Source organism: Tachypleus tridentatus, chromosome 1, assembly GCF_004210375.1.
Source record: "Tachypleus tridentatus isolate NWPU-2018 chromosome 1, ASM421037v1, whole genome shotgun sequence".
Classification (NCBI taxonomy): domain Eukaryota; kingdom Metazoa; phylum Arthropoda; class Merostomata; order Xiphosura; family Limulidae; genus Tachypleus; species Tachypleus tridentatus.
Window position 1 is genome coordinate 179,568,105 of NC_134825.1, and position 20,977 is coordinate 179,589,081.

The 20,977-nt window shown below is 35.1% G+C and overlaps 2 protein-coding genes and 1 long non-coding RNA gene across 12 annotated transcripts in view; 1 reads left to right on the forward strand and 2 right to left on the reverse strand.

Annotated features, from left to right (window-relative positions):
- The window catches only part of LOC143231650 (uncharacterized), a 28,983-nt gene extending 14,304 nt beyond the window's left edge, over positions 1-14,679 (reverse strand). The window contains exons 1-3 of one of the 6 annotated variants that reach the window (XR_013017102.1): positions 14,223-14,679; positions 13,888-13,966; positions 12,393-12,460 (exon numbers count right to left, since the gene is read on the reverse strand). Coding sequence is in view for 4 of the 6 variants with exons in the window: in XM_076466221.1 (XP_076322336.1) it covers positions 12,393-12,456 (64 nt within the window). In the remaining 2 variants the exon portion in view is untranslated. The remainder of the gene's footprint in view (positions 1-12,392; positions 12,461-13,887; positions 13,967-14,222) is intronic. The other 5 variants (XR_013017104.1, XM_076466221.1, XM_076466212.1 and 2 more) reach the window with 5 other exon arrangements.
- Positions 1-20,977, reverse strand: part of LOC143231689 (anoctamin-9-like) — a 368,893-nt gene that overhangs the window by 190,578 nt on the left and 157,338 nt on the right. The window lies entirely within an intron of this gene.
- Positions 1-20,977, forward strand: part of LOC143231704 (uncharacterized) — a 390,747-nt gene that overhangs the window by 163,977 nt on the left and 205,793 nt on the right. The gene's annotated exons all lie outside the window — the stretch shown is intronic.

Sequence of the window (20,977 nt, forward strand, 5' to 3'; positions counted from 1 at the left end):
GATATGGTGTTTAACAGACAGGATAACACAGACGTTTGTAGCTGAAGGTATTATATGGTGTTTAACAGACAGGATAACACAGACGTTTGTAGCTGAAGGTATTATATGGTGTTTAACAGACAGAATAACACAGACGTTTGTAGCTGAAGTTATGATATGGTGTTTAACAGACAGGATAACACAGACGTTTGTAGCTGAAGGTATTATATGGTGTTTAACAGACAAAATAACACAGACGTTTGTAGCTGAAGGTATTATATGGTGTTTAACAGACAGGATAACACAGACGTTTGTAGCTGAAGGTATTATATGGTGTTTAACAGACAGGATAACGCAGACGTTTGTAGCTGAAGTTATTATATGGTGTTTAACAGACAGGATAACACAGACGTTTGTAGCTGAAGGTATTATATGGTGTTTAACAGACAGGATAACACAAACGTTTGTAGCTGAAGGTATTATATGGTGTTTAACAGACAAGATAACACAGACGTTTGTAGCTGAAGGTATTATATGGTGTTTAACAGACAGGATAACACAGACGTTTGTAGCTGAAGGTATTATATGGTGTTTAACAGACAGGATAACACAGACGTTTGTAGCTGAAGGTATTATATGGTGTTTAACAGACAGGATAACACAAACGTTTGTAGCTGAAGGTATTATATGGTGTTTAACAGACAGGATAACACAGACGTTTGTAGCTGAAGGTATTATATGGTGTTTAACAAACAGGATAACACAGACGTTTGTAGCTGAAGTTATGATATGGTGTTTAACAGACAGGATAACACAGACGTTTGTAGCTGAAGGTATTATATGGTGTTTAACAGACAGGATAACACAGACGTTTGTAGCTGAAGGTATTATATGGTGTTTAACAGACAGGATAACACAGACGTTTGTAGCTGAAGGTATTATATGGTGTTTAACAGACAGGATAACACAGACGTTTGTAGCTGAAGGTATTATATGGTGTTTAACAGACAGGATAACACAGACGTTTGTAGCTGAAGGTATTATATGGTGTTTAACAGACAGGATAACACAGACGTTTGTAGCTGAAGGTATTATATGGTGTTTAACAGACAGGATAACACAAACGACGTTTGTAGCTGAAGGTATTATATGGTGTTTAACAGACAAGATAACACAGACGTTTGTAGCTGAAGGTATTATATGGTGTTTAACAGACAAGATAACACAGACGTTTGTAGCTGAAGGTATTATATGGTGTTTAACAGACAGGATAACACAGACGTTTGTAGCTGAAGGTATTATATGGTGTTTAACAGACAGGATAACACAGACGTTTGTAGCTGAAGGTATCATATGGTGTTTAATAGACAGGATAACACAGACGTTTGTAGCTGAAGGTATTATATGGTGTTTAACAGACAGGATAACACAGACGTTTGTAGCTGAAGGTATTATATGGTGTTTAACAGACAGGATAACACAGACGTTTGTAGCTGAAGGTATTATATGGTGTTTAACAGACAGGATAACACAGACGTTTGTAGCTGAAGGTATTATATGGTGTTTAACAGACAGGATAACACAGGCGTTTGTAGCTGAAGGTATTATATGGTGTTTAACAGACAGGATAACACAGACGTTTGTAGCTGAAGGTATTATATGGTGTTTAACAGACAGAATAACACAGACGTTTGTAGCTGAAGTTATGATATGGTGTTTAACAGACAGGATAACACAGACGTTTGTAGCTGAAGGTATTATATGGTGTTTAACAGACAGGATAACACAGACGTTTGTAGCTGAAGGTATTATATGGTGTTTAACAGACAGGATAACACAGACGTTTGTAGCTGAAGGTATTATATGGTGTTTAACAGACAGGATAACACAGACGTTTGTAGCTGAAGGTATTATATGGTGTTTAACAGACAGGATAACACAAACGTTTGTAGCTGAAGGTATTATACGGTGTTTAACAGACAGGATAACACAGACGTTTGTAGCTGAAGTTATTATATGGTGTTTAACAGACAGGATAACACAGACGTTTGTAGCTGAAGGTATTATATGGTGTTTAACAGACAGGATAACACAAACGTTTGTAGCTGAAGTTATGATATGGTGTTTAACAGACAGGATAACACAGACGTTTGTAGCTGAAGGTATTATATGGTGTTTAACAGACAGGATAACACAGACGTTTGTAGCTGAAGGTATTATATGGTGTTTAACAGACAGGATAACACAGACGTTTGTAGATGAAGTTATGATATGGTGTTTAACAGACAAGATAACACAGACGTTTGTAGCTGAAGGTATTATATGGTGTTTAACAGACAGGATAACACAGACGTTTGTAGCTGAAGGTATTATATGGTGTTTAACAGACAGGATAACACAGACGTTTGTAGCTGAAGGTATCATATGGTGTTTAACAGACAGGATAACACAGACGTTTGTAGCTGAAGGTATTATATGGTGTTTAACAGACAGGATAACACAGACGTTTGTAGCTGAAGGTATTATATGGTGTTTAACAGACAGGATAACACAAACGTTTGTAGCTGAAGGTATTATATGGTGTTTAACAGACAGGATAACACAGACGTTTGTAGCTGAAGGTATTATATGGTGTTTAACAGACAGGATAACACAGACGTTTGTAGCTGAAGGTATTATATGGTGTTTAACAGACAGGATAACACAGACGTTTGTAGCTGAAGGTATTATATGGTGTTTAACAGACAGGATAACACAAACGTTTGTAGCTGAAGGTATTATATGGTGTTTAACAGACAAGATAACACAGACGTTTGTAGCTGAAGGTATTATATGGTGTTTAACAGACAGGATAACACAGACGTTTGTAGCTGAAGGTATTATATGGTGTTTAACAGACAGGATAACACAGACGTTTGTAGCTGAAGGTATTATATGGTGTTTAACAGACAGGATAACACAAACGTTTGTAGCTGAAGGTATTATATGGTGTTTAACAGACAGGATAACACAGACGTTTGTAGCTGAAGGTATTATATGGTGTTTAACAGACAGGATAACACAGACGTTTGTAGCTGAAGGTATTATATGGTGTTTAACAGACAGAATAACACAGACGTTTGTAGCTGAAGTTATGATATGGTGTTTAACAGACAGGATAACACAGACGTTTGTAGCTGAAGGTATTATATGGTGTTTAACAGACAGGATAACACAGACGTTTGTAGCTGAAGGTATTATATGGTGTTTAACAGACAAGATAACACAGACGTTTGTAGCTGAAGGTATTATATGGTGTTTAACAGACAGGATAACACAGACGTTTGTAGCTGAAGGTATTATATGGTGTTTAACAGACAGGATAACACAGACCTTTGTAGCTGAAGGTATTATATGGTGTTTAACAGACAGGATAACACAAACGTTTGTAGCTGAAGGTATTATATGGTGTTTAACAGACAAGATAACACAGACGTTTGTAGCTGAAGGTATTATATGGTGTTTAACAGACAGGATAACACAGACGTTTGTAGCTGAAGGTATCATATGGTGTTTAATAGACAGGATAACACAGACGTTTGTAGCTGAAGGTATTATATGGTGTTTAACAGACAGGATAACACAGACGTTTGTAGCTGAAGGTATTATATGGTGTTTAACAGACAGGATAACAGAGACGTTTGTAGCTGAAGGTATTATATGGTGTTTAACAGACAGGATAACACAGACGTTTGTAGCTGAAGGTATTATATGGTGTTTAACAGACAGAATAACACAGACGTTTGTAGCTGAAGTTATGATATGGTGTTTAACAGACAGGATAACACAGACGTTTGTAGCTGAAGGTATTATATGGTGTTTAACAGACAGGATAACACAGACGTTTGTAGCTGAAGGTATTATATGGTGTTTAACAGACAGGATAACACAGACGTTTGTAGCTGAAGGTATTATATGGTGTTTAACAGACAGGATAACACAGACGTTTGTAGCTGAAGGTATTATATGGTGTTTAACAGACAGGATAACACAGACGTTTGTAGCTGAAGGTATTATATGGTGTTTAACAGACAAGATAACACAGACGTTTGTAGCTGAAGGTATTATATGGTGTTTAACAGACAGGATAACACAGACGTTTGTAGCTGAAGGTATTATATGGTGTTTAACAGACAGGATAACACAGACGTTTGTAGCTGAAGGTATTATATGGTGTTTAACAGACAGAATAACACAGACGTTTGTAGCTGAAGTTATGATATGGTGTTTAACAGACAGGATAACACAGACGTTTGTAGCTGAAGGTATTATATGGTGTTTAACAGACAGGATAACACAGACGTTTGTAGCTGAAGGTATTATATGGTGTTTAACAGACAGGATAACACAGACGTTTGTAGCTGAAGGTATTATATGGTGTTTAACAGACAGGATAACACAGACGTTTGTAGCTGAAGGTATTATATGGTGTTTAACAGACAGGATAACACAGACGTTTGTAGCTGAAGTTATGATATGGTGTTTAACAGACAGGATAACACAGACGTTTGTAGCTGAAGGTATTATATGGTGTTTAACAGACAGGATAACACAGACGTTTGTAGCTGAAGGTATTATATGGTGTTTAACAGACAGGATAACACAGACGTTTGTAGCTGAAGGTATTATATGGTGTTTAACAGACAGGATAACACAGACGTTTGTAGCTGAAGGTATTATATGGTGTTTAACAGACAGGATAACACAGACGTTTGTAGCTGAAGGTATTATATGGTGTTTAACAGACAAGATAACACAGACGTTTGTAGCTGAAGGTATTATATGGTGTTTAACAGACAGGATAACACAGACGTTTGTAGCTGAAGGTATCATATGGTGTTTAATAGACAGGATAACACAGACGTTTGTAGCTGAAGGTATTATATGGTGTTTAACAGACAGGATAACACAGACGTTTGTAGCTGAAGGTATTATATGGTGTTTAACAGACAGGATAACACAGACGTTTGTAGCTGTAGCTGACGTTTGTCATTATTAATATTTCCTCTCTCATTCATCAACTAGTTATTAAATCTTTTTACTAGCAAATTTAGGTAGCGTTGATTAATTGGAATTTTTTTTTTTTTTTTTACAAATAAAACCAAAGTATAACCATATATGTTGCATAAAATTAAGGACATCTAGTTTTCTATAATTATAACCAATATGTTTAAATCATGTCGTGATGTTTCTAATATTCACTGGTTCTGAAGAGTTTCATAAGAATAAAGATGAACAACAGAATGTTTTATTTCTTTGACATGACGGAATTGTATAAATATCTGAAGACTTTATTTGTTTGTTGTAAAAACAAAGCCACACTGGTCTGTCTGTCTTGGGAATAATACACAGAATTTAAATGTTCTAACAACTTAAACTTACCGCTGTGTCATAGGGGACTTTGTAATTTTTTTTATTTTTTTTTGGAATATCGCACAAAGCTACTCGAGTGCTATCTGTGCTAGCCGTCCATAATTTAGCAGTGTAAGACTAGAGGGAAGGAAGCTAGTCATCACCACCCACCGCCAACAGTTGGGCTACTCTTTTACCAACGAATAGTGGGATTGACCGTACATTATACACCCCCACGGCTGGGAGAACGAGCATGTTTAGCGTATAAAGGCGTTCCTTTGTATTGGTTTATTTTGGGTTTAAGTTGTTGTACAAGTAAGGCTTTAATTTTGCGTTTGTTTATGTTTGTTTCTTTATTTAGTATTTGAGTGTTTTCTATGGTTATGTTGTGTTTATTTGACTTACAGTGTTCGAAAATGTGTGAAGGTGACTTTTGTGTTCTTTGAATCTGGATTTCATTTTTCTACTTGTTTCTCAATATAGAAGTCGTGGCAGTTGTCACATTGTATTTTATAAATAATGTTGGTGTGGTGTTTGTCAGTGTAGTTTTACATAGTATAGACCTCAGTTTTGTGCCTGGTTTTGAATAAATTTGGTATTAACTGGAATGTCATATTTTGTTACTAGTTTTTGCCAAATGTTGGTTATTTGTCTGCTGATGTCGGGAAAATATGGTATGTAGCAGTATATGGTTTCGTGATTTTTTGATTCGTGAAATGTATTTACTCTTGTTGGTTGATTTTGCTTTCTGACTAGGTGTGTACGTATAATGTTTTCTACGGTTTGTGGAGGAAACTTATTGATGTTCATGAAGTATTGTTTTATTTTGTCTAATTCATCGTTAATTTTATCTGATGAGCATAGTTTTATAGCTCTGTTTATTTGATTTCTTTGTATGTTGAGTTTTTGTTTTGTTTCATGTGCTGAGGCCCAAGGAATGTATAGTCCAGTATGGGTGATTTTTCGGTGGATTTCTGTTTTAAATTGTGTGTCGGTTCTTGTAATTTTGAGGTTAAGAAGTGATATTTGATTACTTTCTTCCTGTTCACATGTGAAGTTAATATTGATTCTATGAATCTAACACCTCTTCTTATAATATAGATTCTGGCCCTCTATTTTAGGCCACCTGATTCGACTTGAGAAGCTTTTCTCAACTGATAACATGTTGTGTCAACATTATTTGACCTTTAGAAAGCTTATGATACTACATGGAGGTATGGAATTTAGAGAAACCTCCACTTATGGGGGTTACGAGGTCATCTGCACATTCTTATTAAAAAAATTTTCCATAAACAGGCGATTCCAGTTTGTGTGGATTCGACACTTAGCCGTTGTTTTCTACAGCAATTTTCTACAGACCTCTATATAATTCTCTTACAAATTACATGACACATAGAAAAGAGTAAAATAGTACATTTTAAAAGACTAGTAAGTTTTTATTTACTGATCCAAAGATAGTGTTATGTCTGATAGCTGGCAGTCTGTGTACTGTATCATTATTATACGGTTAATTAGTTTCTTAGTTTGATTATATAGCATATTATATGTAATTGTCTTAACTCCGTAACTTGAAACAGAACCAACCTGTTAAAGTGCAGGAAGCACCGCTAAAAACTGGGTTTCGTTACCTATTGTGGGCAGAGCACAGATAGCCCATTGAATAGATTTGTGCTTTATTCCCAAACAAACCAAACAAACAAGTACAGGAAGTCATTTAGTGTTTTATTAAACGTCTCTCATACAGAAGTATCATCAGAATTATTACGGACCAGTTATTTTACACGAAACATATTCTTACACTGTGATATAACGATACGTTTTTTTTATTGTAATTATATTCAGAATCCTATACAGTTTAATTCTCTAAAAGTTGGAACTGTGAACAATATATACATTCCTATAAAATATAAATCCTCCTCTGATAAATCTTGCAAGCCCTTTCATCCATAGAGGCTTTACAAGTGACGGTTAATCTCGGTATGGCCAGATGGGCAATCCCACAATTTGTAAGTTAAGATGTAACCAACGGTTGGCAGCGAATGGTGATGATTATCTTCCTTTTTTCTGATCTCACTCAGCTAAATTAGGGACGACTAGCGCAGATAATTCTCGTGTAACTTTCTGAGAATTTTAATAGTATACCAAAGTAACAAACAGCCCGTCTACATGATTTAGGGTAGAAAACTCATCTATGCAGCCTGTATACCTTAGTGAAATAAATGAAATATCTATATAGACACCTGTGTTGTGTGTTTTTGTGTTAAAATATCTAAGTAGTGGCTATAATAGCGTTCATTGAGGTTCGTTTATTCTAATGTTGTAATAGCTAGGTGTGTTCCAGACAATTTATTTGTATATAAACTATATGTGTATATCCGTTATATGTAAACTGTGTGTGAGGGTTTTCAAACAGTTTTGACTACTTACATCCATTCTACTCTAATTACACAACTTCCATTTACAGTTTTATAGTTATTCCACCACTGCATGAGCTACGTTAACAGAAATGTTTTACATATGAATAACAAATATTTATTTGTATATAAACTATATGTGTATATCCGTTATATGTAAACTGTGTGTGAGGGTTTTCAAACAGTTTTGACTACTTACATCCATTCTACTCTAATCACACAACTTCCATTTACAGTTTTATAGTTATTCCACCACTGCATGAGCCACGTTAACAGAAATGTTTTACATATGAATAACAAATATTTATTTGTATATAAACTATGTGTATATCCGTTATATGTAAACTGTGTGTGAGGGTTTTCAAACAGTTTTGACTACTTACATCCATTCTACTCTAATCACACAACTTCCATTTACAGTTTTATAGTTATTCCACCACTGCATGAGCCACGTTAACAGAAATGTTTTACATATAAATAACAAATATTTATTTGTATATAAACTATATGTGTATATCCGTTACATGTAAACTGTGTGTGAGGGTTTTCAAACAGTTTTGACTACTTACATCCATTCTACTCTAATCACACAACTTCCATTTACAGTTTTATAGTTATTCCACCACTGCATGAGCCACGTTAACAGAAATGTTTTACATATAAATAACAAATATTGACTCACAGTTTCCTACTGGCTCAGTGTTTATCTCTCTGCATGTCTCTATAATACTGTAATTTGGTTCTTGACGTCAACTGTTAATGGAGTCATTCTGATTGGCTGCGATGTTCTAAGAACTGTGTATCTCATTAAAACTATAATAGTTATGTTTCAGTAGAGTTTACATTCCAATAAAATGTAGCTGAAGTAACTAATAATTAAACAGTCTTGGGTAATGTAATATTTATATCTAATTAGAAAGTTTTTATTTATAATATAATTTTAATGAATATTATACTAAGTACATACCTTAAGTACTTGATTGAATAACTCTTATTATCATGCTGTCAGAAAATGATATTTTATTTTCATTTTACAAATCGATATTTCGGGACATACATGGTAACTAACGTTTTTCTATCTACTGTTAAACTTTCTTTCTGTGTGTTTTGGTTGATATCTCGGGTTGGTCTTGGTTGTCAGATGCGAAGTTATTCAAGAATGAAAACATCAAGGATTAGAAAATTTTCAATATAAAATTAATTTTATTTTTGAAACGGTATTTAGAAAGCGAAATTTGTATCGTTGAAAAATCACACACTAGATATCGTTTGGTTATTATCATGGTTTTAGAGTTCCTGTGATAACTGTCAAGATTTTTATGTTGAAGAAACAAGTAAAAAAACTGAAACCAGATTCAAAGAACACAAAAAGTCACTTTCACACGTTTTCGAACACTGCAAATCCAAAAAACACAACATAACCATAGAAAAAACTCAAATGCTAAATAAAGAAACAAACGCAAAATTAAAGAAGCCTCACTTATACAAGAACACAAGCCCAAAGTAAACCAATACAATGGAACATTTTTACACCAATATTTACAAATATAATCAAACATCTAAGCACGCCCTCTACATTCTTACACTCAGTTACACAACCCCTTTCAAACATGTGGTCATCTATCGGTCAGTTATGTCTTTCTTTCTTTGTGAGCATAACGATGGCCGAAGAAGGTTGAAACGTTGTTTGCTTTTCTACGTAAAATTTTTCTCAACCCAAACCAGCTGTTTTACATATGTATTTTTCTCTACAAGTGGGTTTTTTCGTCATCAATGATTATTTACGTATATAGAAAGGTGGGAAAATGTTCAAGGAAAGCACAAACACTTCAACTGTAACGGTTATAAAGATAACAACTATGATTATAATGTTTCTTGATTATCTGTAATGACGAGAAAACGAACTTGTAGAGAAAATTATGAAGTGCTTTCTCTACCCATACCAGCCGTTTTTATATACATAATATTTTTTGATTGGTTGGTTCAGAGTGGTGAGGTTTCATTAACGACCCACCTACACGAATGTAGATAAACACCATGAGCCAGTAAATCCAGTTCTCACGCTTACATTTGGGAACAAAACGCTCAGCCCCAGATAATATAGAATAATCTGAATATAATTTAAGAGGACTTTGAACATTTTCAAAAGACAGTTGACATACTGCACGTTACAATATTCATATATCAACCTTGCACACATTTCATGGCCCGGCATGGCCAAGCGCGTAAGGCGTGCGACTCGTAATCCGAGGGTCGCGGGTTCGAGCCCGCGTCGCGCTAAACATGCTCGCCCTCCCAGCCGTGGGGGCGTATAATGTGACGGTCAATCCCACTATTCGTTGGTAAAAGAGTAGCCCAAGAGTTGGCGGTGGGTGGTGATGACTAGCTGCCTTCCCTCTAGTCTTACACTGCTAAATTAGGGACGGCTAGCACAGATAGCCCTCGAGTAGCTTTGTGCGAAATTCAAAAACAAACAAACACACATTTCATATATTAACATAATTTATTGCACTGTTCAGATAACTGCCGATTTTGTAAAGATAGTTTACATTTGATTTAGGTGCATACTTCTTAAAAGTAAACATTCCATGTGAGTCTACTAGAGAAGGTACTACCAATAAATTTAACTGTTTGTTGACCTTGAACTTAGGACTATATAGTTGGAAACTTACGTTATTAGCTTTCTTCATGTTTCTGTTCAAAGTCCTTACAGCATGTTTTAAACAGATCTAGCTAATTTTTAAAAAGGAAGCCAAAGGTCTTCAAATATTTATGTCGTTTCTTTACGTCAAAAAATATCACAGTCTGCCATTTAAAATTCATTATTATAACAAAAAACAAACAGTTCAGAATATGAACAAAATACAATTAGTTGACATTGTGAACAGGAACAAGAAGATATTGTTGAAATAATGCCACTATTGGTGATTGTTTTAAAACAACCCTTCTGGCATCAGAGTAGCGAGAAACTTAAATTTTCTTTCATGTATCATAATAATATGTTGTTGCTTGAGTGTTTAGTGAGTTATTGTTTTATCATTAGAATCAACTTGAAGCACCTAATAACGAAATATAGATTTGTAAGTTCTCACACTTGTTGCTGAATCACAGATGAACCATTAAAATTTAGGAAAAATATAATATTAACATTAAGACTTTGTTATTGTACTCACGTGTGAATCAGAGGCAGATGGAGAAATGTAAAGTAGCCAGTTACTGTTGTGTTATAAGAATACAATTGATATATCTGTCCTGGAAATTTAGTGTAGGTTACAACAAAATGTAGAGATTAGTAGCAACTGGAATGTAAAATGTCTGGAATGTAGACTCTGGTGGACATATTATTAACTATAATTTTGTATTTTGTAATTTATAACACAATAGAGAATGCTCATATTTAATATTTAACGAAATGTAAACAAGTAAACATGTAAGAATGTTTAAATGTCTTGTATAACATCTTCCGAACTAAAAAAAATGTCTATTATATAACGTATTGAAGGAAACAAACAAACAGCTGACACATTTTAAAGAGAGAGAAATGTTACTATAGAGTATTTGTACTGACAAAATAAGTTATAATTACAGTTAACCAACAGGTGAGACATGAACACCATGTGTTCACGAGAGTAAGAATTACACTTTTACATTTTAGTTTCTTGTTGAGAAAGTTCGGTAACTTTTGTTATCTCGTATAAAAATAAAAACTACACATAATTTTAAACTAGAATTAACTGTTTCTAGTTTTGATATGATACACTAGTCAACATCGTCTTCCACCACCTCTTGGACAACTCTTATTAACCGAATAGTGGGATTTCAACGTCATTCTTATTGTGTCTTCTGTATTCTGTATAGAAATGCTCCACAACATTATTACACTAGGTGTTTTAAAGTATTTTCACAATCTTTCATTCTGATTTAGTTTCACTTACAAGTGAGTGTGAGACTCATTTTTCATTATTTTTGTCAATTATTATAATTATCCGTTGTAAAGTACTGACTCTATATTATAGTATCAAACATAAATTGTTTTCAAAATATTCTGAACCATAACGATGACATCTCAGTATTATGAAATCCTACGTTATATTGGTGGATCGACATGTTTTACTTCCTACTTATTACAATGAATTAAAGGCACCTAACACATGTTATTTTGTCATATATAAACCAGTGTTACTTATTTATATTCAATCGTTATAATTTGTCGCTAATTTGTATACGTTAGTTTGAATTTGAGAATATTAATTAAAGCTGTTAATTCATTTCATTTTTGTAAACTTTAGTTTTCTTTCAGGGTCACTTCTATAAAGATATAAACTATTTCTCGTAACGAGATAAAACTATATATACCTTCCTTGAGTCATTGGTTATCATATGAGTTTACAGTTTTACGATTCGGGATTCAGTCATTCTGGGGTGTTAACAAATAGGATAGATCAATGTGTAGCTTTGTGCTTAACAACAAATAGCCACAAGAATTATTTGGTTTGTTCATTTTTATATTGATAGTAAAATCGCATGTGAGTTCTCAACTGACCGTACACTATGTGGGAATTTTTCTGATAAACACATAAATAGAACAACAATTACACCTCAACATACCTTCACATCTTGTGTTGAAAGACCGATTACTTCTATAGATTCTTGTTCTGCTGTAGAAAAACATGGAACTGCAATTTAAAAAAAATGGTGTTTATACCATGAGAGACTTTTCCCAGTCTCAGACCTGTGTTGAACATCCTGCCGAAGTATTATTCAGTGAAGTAGTTCGTGAAATACCATATTTTATTTCATGAACTGACGAGAAATATAAAAAAATGTTTCTTTATTGTGACGAATTTGTAGAGTTTTTCTTTTGCGAATTATTAAAGGAAAAAATGTAAAACTGACATATAAATTTAAACATAGTCGTAACATACATAAAGTGCAGCAGGCCCTTGAAATGGTGAAGGTAACACTGTCAGTAGTGTAATAAGATTAGAGTGAACAATCACTTGTTCAAATATTATATAGAAAAAAATGGCTACTTTTATGTAAAATACCTGGTTTTTATACTAGTGGGCATTTCATTCACAATCATAATATATTTTTATAATTGATAACGTAACAGGGAATATGTTTTATGTTTACTTTTAAATAAAATAAAGACAAGTATACATATAAAACATTTAAAATTTCTTCCATACTGTCTGGTTTTGAATATTTTTAAAGGTTAACTCAAGCTGAAGATAAAATAAATAACTGATACAAATTGGGTAGCTCGAGTAGAACCCTCTGTGACACAGTGGTATGTAGAGTAGAACCCTCTGTGACACAGTGGTATGTAGAGTAGACCCCTCTGTGACACAGTGGTATGTATTCGAGATTTACAACTCTTGTGGACAGGGTTTCATATCTATGATGGGCTGAGAATAAATACCGAATTTTGTAGCTTTGTAATTGATTACAAACATAATATATAGATCAGAAAACTTCTTCAGACAATATAAAACAACAACAACACAAACTCTATAAAATTCTTTGCCTAGCGGCAAAGGAACAAAGTTTTGTTTGTGTTTTAATTTCGCACAAAGCTACTGGAGGGTTATGTAGAGTACGTTATAACGCCCCCACAACTGAAAGGAAAAGTATGTTCGGTGCGACCAGGATGCGAACCCGCGATCCTCAGATTACGAGTCGCATGCCTCAACACGCTTGGCCATGCCGGGCCTATTGATTAAGAAAAATACGTAATATTTTATAGCTTTAAAAGGTTTGTTCGACACCGAGTTAGTTTTCATGACATATTAACTGCTAAAGTTTCCTTGGATTGTTTTGAATTTTGCGCGAAACAACACGTGGGCTCTCTGCGCTAACTTTTAAAGCAGTTATAGACCAGCGAAAAGGCACCTAGTCAACACCAACAAACGACAACAATTCGGTTGCTCTTTTATCAACGAATAGAGACATTGACCGTCATATTTTAGTCCTTCCCCACGGGTAAATGGGTGAGTGTGTTTGGTGTGACGAGAGTTCAAATCAGCGTCTCGCAGATTGTGAGTAGAGCGCCTTGACAACCACTTGACCTAAGAGTCATGATTTACTTCAGAATGCATACCTTTTGGTTATCACATCCTCTGGAGGAATTGACTTTTCTTGTAGGTCGCACCGGATGTAAGTGATTGTTTCAGACTCCTCTAAAATAAAATGAAAAATGATGATTTATACATAATTAAGTAGCATTTAAACTAACTTTCACATCTATTTAGGAATCTAATGTGCTAAATAATTAAATTCAAAATACAATAACAACAACTTCTACTCTAGGTAGATTATTACTTTTAATAATTATGTCGTATCAACCTTTGGTATGACATCATCATAAGTGCAACTGTTATTATTGTCACTTAAAATTAACAGTTACCTCACTTTTATTAAAGGGCAAACACTTACAATATATTAAATTCATCCTTATCCCTCCTACCGACATACCATTTTATGCCAGAAATTTCTAACGAAATATTTAGCCTCTTTAACAACTTAAGCACTGACATTAAACCTTGAAATAATATAAACATCGTATGACCTGACCCTAAATGCTCAACAAGAGGTCTCAGTAGAATTGCACGGTCGTCATTGCGAATATCTTCAAACATTCACTTTGGCATGGTCTATATAAGCGTGTGCAGAAGACTGGCTCGAATGTCATGTATGATTCACCCGCGCCACCCGGCTGTGGCGTACGTGACTCCATCCGCATACACATACACTGAAACAGACTGGCTCACTTTTAATGCCTCTCTGGACTCATACCTACCCCATCCAATCGAACATGTAAACAACAAAACAGAACTAGACAAATATGTTGATCAAATTACAGAAGCCATAAAGAAAGCCATAAAAAACACAATTCCTAAATCAAAAAAGAAAACAATCACTTATTCAATGGACTCTAACACCAGAAATTCACGCACTAATAATCAAACGCAGACAATTAAGACGAATACACTACATCACACGCGATCCACACATTAAAACAGAAATCAATAGAACAAATACAAAAATTAAACAAGAAATTAAAAAAGTCAGAGAAAACAATTGGCATAACTTCTGCAAAAACTTAGAAAAAACCAAGAAAAATCCAAAAGAATTCTGGAAAAAATTCAAAAGTATTGCGTCAGACAAAAACGCAAATCACATGCTACAACACATCACACACAACAACAAAATCGCAAGGACGGACGAAGAGAAAGCTGACTTATTAGCTGACTATTACAAATCCGCTTTTAGCGATTTAAACTCAGTAGATTTCGACACACAACACCAACATCAGGTCAACAACTACATAAATACAAACCAAGCTTCATTCTCACCAGGATTTCCCGGAGAGACACTAGAAGCATACTCAAATTCAATCAATAAAAAAATAACCATAACCGAACTAAAAATTAATATCAAAAACTTGAAGAACACTTCCCCCGGACATGACCAAATACCAAATATCATTCTCAAAAAAAGTTCCACTCTACTACTACAACACCTCACAAACATCATGAACATTTCACTAGCGACAGGGTATTACCCTGACACGTGGAAAAAAGCCATCATAACAACGATCCCCAAGAAACAAACTAACAGAACAAATCCAGATAATTTCCGCCCCATCAGTCTGTTAAGCTGCCTTGGCAAACTGATGGAGAGAATTATCTCCAACCGTCTCCTCCATTTTTGCGAATCAAATAACATCCTTCCAGAATCTCAAAATGCCTCCAGAAAAAAATAGACAAACAACAGATCACCTCACACGACTCACCGAATCAATCTACAAAGCTTACAACAGCAATCAAGTAACCATCGGGGTATTCCTAGATGTCAAAAAAGCATTCGACAGCGTTTGGCACAATGCCATCATATACAAACTAAATCACCTACAAATAAATCCTACGATAGTCAAATGGATTTCAAATTTTTTAACTAATAGAACAGCACAAGTAAAAGTCAATAAAACCATATCCAAATGATTTAATATAACGGCAGGAGTGCCCCAAGGATCAGTCCTCTCTCCACTTCTATACATAATTTTTGTCAGTGACATACCATTTCCAAATCTAACATACACACACAATTCACAATACGCAGATGACATCGCAATCTGGAGCACCTCCAGAAACCCAGTAATGGCCATGTCTCGCGTACAAGAATCACTAAACAACGTCTCAACATGGAGCAACAAGTGGAGGGTCGTGTTAAATCCGACAAAAACACAAGCAATCACCTTCTATAGAAAACTAAAGAAGCAAAGAAAAAATCTAGAAAAAATAAAACTATCACTTGGAAACACAACCATTAACATGAGCAAAAACATCACATTCCTTGGCGTCACTTTAGACACAAAACTAACATGGAAAAAACACATAAACAATATACACTCATCAATCAGAAAAAGGATTTCATATCTAAAGACTATAACTGCAAAACAATCGAAATGCGCACCGAACACCATTATACAAATATACAAGGCTTACATCCGTCCACTAATAGAGTACGGATGTCAAGTAACATACAATATGTCAAACAACACACTCCAAAAAATCCAAGTGCAACAAAACAAAATATTAAAATCCGCATTCAGTTTACCATCTTTTACGCCAACAAATTATCTACACCAAATTAGTAATTTACCAACTATAAGAGATAGAATAACAGAACTTTCTCTGAAATATTATCTAAAAGCAGAAAATAGAAACAAACTAACGGCATCACTACACAAATTATCAAGTGCACCAACAAAATACATATCACCATACAACATATTTCAAGAATCACAATCCACTCAACAAAGAATCTAAATAAATAAAATCTATGTTATTAACATGAATTCCTTTTTTTCAGGTACAGGGCACACGACAGGCAAAACTTTCGGCGCCTGTCGTGTGAAAGTGGGTTTTCTCGGGGCACTCCCCGTTTCCCCCCACATCAAAATTTTCAGGCATTGGATTTCTAGATCCCAGCCTAGGCAACCTTTTTTGAAGACCCAGAATCGGGCCGTTTGATTTGATCTGAATTTGAATGTATTACATTCATGTTCACATCTGCCCAACTTTTTCCTTTCGGGACAGGTCCCGGCCTTTCTTTCCTCTGCTGCCTTTGCCTCCACCCAAAAGAACATTTAGTGAGACATTCCCCACCCAAAAAGTCAAGAATAATAACGATAATTAATTTATTAAAATAATAATAAAAAAAACCACCACTTAATCTTAATAACAATCCACGAAAGGGGACGAAGAGGAACTACAAAGTTCCTGAACACCCCGGTTGGAGAGAGAACTCTTCTGATTTCTCTCTCTCTAAACTGAACCCCTGCCACGTTAGTTTAGTTTAGTTTAGTTTAGTTTAGTTTAGTTTAGTTTAGTGGCTCGAATGTTATTCCAAGTGGTGAAGATGACTTTACGAAGATCATGCACTGTTTGGAATTGACGTTGATCATTTCTTTCGACTTCCCTTACCATCCACCCCAAAACATTTTCAATGGGGTTCAATTCGAGCGAACACGTTGAATGGCCCAAAGGAAACACGTTATTCGCTATGAAAAAAGTCCTTTGTCCTGCGAGCATTGTGGATTACAACGTTGTTCTACTAAAAGATCCAGTCATTTCCACACAAGTGAGGACCTTCAGTCAATAAGGATGCTCTCTTGAACAAGCCAATGTCGGCAGCTGATGCTTGACGCCCCTGTATAACCTAAAGCTCCAATGGTCTATGGAAGGAGAAAGCACCCCAGATCATGATGGAACCTCCTCCACTGTGTCGTGCAGAAAATGTCTTTGGTTGGATATCCTTATCGTGCCAGTTACGTTGAAACCCATCTGGGGCATCGAGGTTAAATTTTTTTCTCATCAGAGAACGAAACCTTCGTCCATTTTTCTACGTCCCATGTTTGGTGCTTCTCAGCAAAATTTAACCAATGTGTTTCGTAATGTGAAAAGAGGCGTGGCCTTTAAAGACGTTTATGGTTTTTGAAGCCTTTCTCTCATAGATGTCGTCTTATTTTTCTTGAGCTGCATTCTACATTCGTAAGGACCTTAATCTGATTCGACGATCGGTTGGTGTTTTGCCGTACAACCCGTCGAATCCTCTTGCTCAACGCCAACGAAATTTTCTTGAGCCGACAACTTAAAATTCTCGTTCCGGAATCCCTCAGCATGTTTTAAGAAATTTGCAAGAGCAGTTTAACTACGTCCAATCTCATTAGTGATGGCACGTTGAAAGAGACCTTGCTTTTGCAGTTCGACACTCCTGCCATGTTCAAACTCTGTCAACTTTTTAGCCTTTGCCATGTTTTTACTCAAAATAACACAGAAGATATTAGTGTTAGATGCTGAAAATGCTAATGCTTGAACACAAATGATTGAATTTCGTTATGTGTTTACCGATTAACGCTTCGTTTCAGTAAAGTCTTAAACTTTGACCAGCTAGTATTTAGGCTAATTTAATTTTGTTCACATTTTCCCTATTAATTGCTAAAAAAGTTGTTTTTATTTTCCCTTTTCTTATTTTCATATTTCGAAGCTTTACTCAAATAAGTGGTTGAGTCTGATAACGCAAAATGCATATTTTTTCTATTTGGCCAGCAGTGTATATCTGTGAACCATTGGAAATAACAAAGATAAAACATATTTAATGAATTACGAAACAGAGATGCATTTCTTTAAAAAAATATGCCAAGACCTTTCATAATTTTTGTTTTGTCTGAGATACATTTATTAAAGAAACATATCTGCTAGATCGCAACGAGATGCTGAACAAGATTTTCCTTCGTATTCAATATTTTAGGCCTGCAATAAATATGATTTGCTTTCTACGTTTTGATCCTTTATAAGTAAAAGAGTAGCCCAAGAGTTGGCGGTGGGTGGTGATGACTAGCTGCCTTCCCTCTAGTCTTACACTGCTAAATTAGGGACGGCTAGCACAGATAGCCCTCGAGTAGCTTTGTGCGAAATTCAAAAACAAACAAATAAATGCTTTACCTCTAAAACTATTACACCAGTTATTTAGATGTTTTAGACGTAATGAGGTTTTATATAACAGCCAGAAAGGAAATGTTGCTGTAACGATTGTTCTCCATTAAATCATTTGAAACTACTGTTTGATTTATTTCATCGTGGTGGATATAATATTGGAAGTTGTACAACTATATAATTATTGTCATCATCACGGCATGTAGATTAATTAAGTTAACGGTTGAAATGGAACTCAGGTTCAGTTTGCTTTCGTAAAGATAAACCAACTGCTTCGTTTTGGCAAAAACACCTGACTTTGTTTCATGCTTGAAAAGAAATAAGAATTGCACACACCCATAGCACTGTATCTGCTGTGTCATTCCTCTGGACTCCCCAACATGTATTTTATTCCCATTTCTTCTAGTGGAGTAGAGGAGTCCTTTCCACTTCCATTTACCAGTTGTTGGAGTGGTGGACCAAGGAAGATTCCTCCTTAGTAGTTTTTGTACAATAAACTAAAATTGAATTTCTAGATTATGTGTACCCACTCAACAACAAGAGGGCAAGCATTGTTATTTTTTCTGTGATACTTAACAATGATACACTGAAATATAACAATCAAGATCCAAGGAAACTTCCCCTGAACATTTTTGCTCAGGCTGACTGTACTTGTTGCTCACAAAATTCTTATGAAAGGTGTTTCCACAGGATATTTTCTGTCCAGATGGACTGCACTTGACATAATCTGTCTTAGCCCAAGACACTTCATCTGCATGTTTTTATACCAGCACTTGACCAGATCATATTTATACCAAAGGTGCTACCTTTTGGTTGTTACCAGGGAAGACCACTCTTGTTCATCAAATAGTTCTCATGCATGGTCCTTCACTGGATGTTTTTTGTCTGGATGGACTGTCATTATCTAACATATCCTAAAGTGCTTTCTCTAGATGTTTTTCCTGGTAGATTACTCTTGACCATAATATTTTATCTTGAAGACAATTCCCCTGGGTGTTCTCTGCCTGAGAATACTGCACTTGTTGATCTTGCAAACTCATGTAAAGTTCTTCCACTGGATGTTTTTGTCCAGATGTACTTCACTTAGCATTATTTGTTGTATTCCAAGACACTTCCCCTGGACGTTTTTTGCCTGGGCAGACTCTACTTGGTCTGTTCATGTACCCTTCATGGTCCTTTACTCATAGCCTCTCTTGTACCTTTATATGTTTCACTGTCATATGTTTAGTACTTTGGTTTGCTGCATAAGTAACATAAGTGGGATATGTATGCTGACAATGAGCTAGTTATGATAGTTCTCTTGATCAAACTCATATATACATGTATTTATATTTATATGTATCCTCATAACACAGTTGACCATCAAAGGTATTTTCTCTGGCTGTTTAGCCTGGATGGACTGCAATTATTGCTCACTATATCTGATACAAAGCATTTTGACTAGATAAGCTGCACTTGTTGCTCACAGTGTCTCATATGAGGTGTTTCAACTGGATAGATTGCACTTGTCATAATTCAGTGTAACCTGAAGATGTACAATTGGCACTTATATGAGTTGCTATCACGTCCACATAAGATTTTTCAACTTTGTCATGGTATCCAAGTCTTGTTCTTCAACACTTATACTGATTTGGTACGATATGTCTTTCCCCAATGCAAGTGTTCCTTACTAGGTAAAGAACATACCCATTTGAGAAATAGTTCAAAACCACACAGATGTAACTTCTGTTTTTAATCTTGCACACCAGTTCTTTCAGTGTTGTTATTTTCTGCTTGATTTTGTTTTTGCATGTTCATCTATCCCTCTAGTTTTTCAAAGTGGGGTGAGAAGAAGTAAGACCATTTCATAAGTTAACATTTTCTAATCCTGACAATGCATTTTGATACCTACTTGCCTCACTTCAACCACTTTCTTCCTCAATGATTTGCCAGTGTTTCTGATTTGAATATGACAGTTCTTGAAAGTGAGGATTATGCTAGAATAATAGACTGTGCTAGTACAGTAGGAATGTTGTAAGGTAGTTGCATGATCAATACATGTTTTGAAAGACTGATGAGCTAGGTGAAATGTTTTTTTTTGGCAATGTTTAGAGAGCAAATCAAGATTGAAACAGCTTTGAGGTGAGAAGAGGTAAATACCTATCTGAAATGCGGTTTCAGTATAAAAATGTTAACTTTTATTTGAACAAG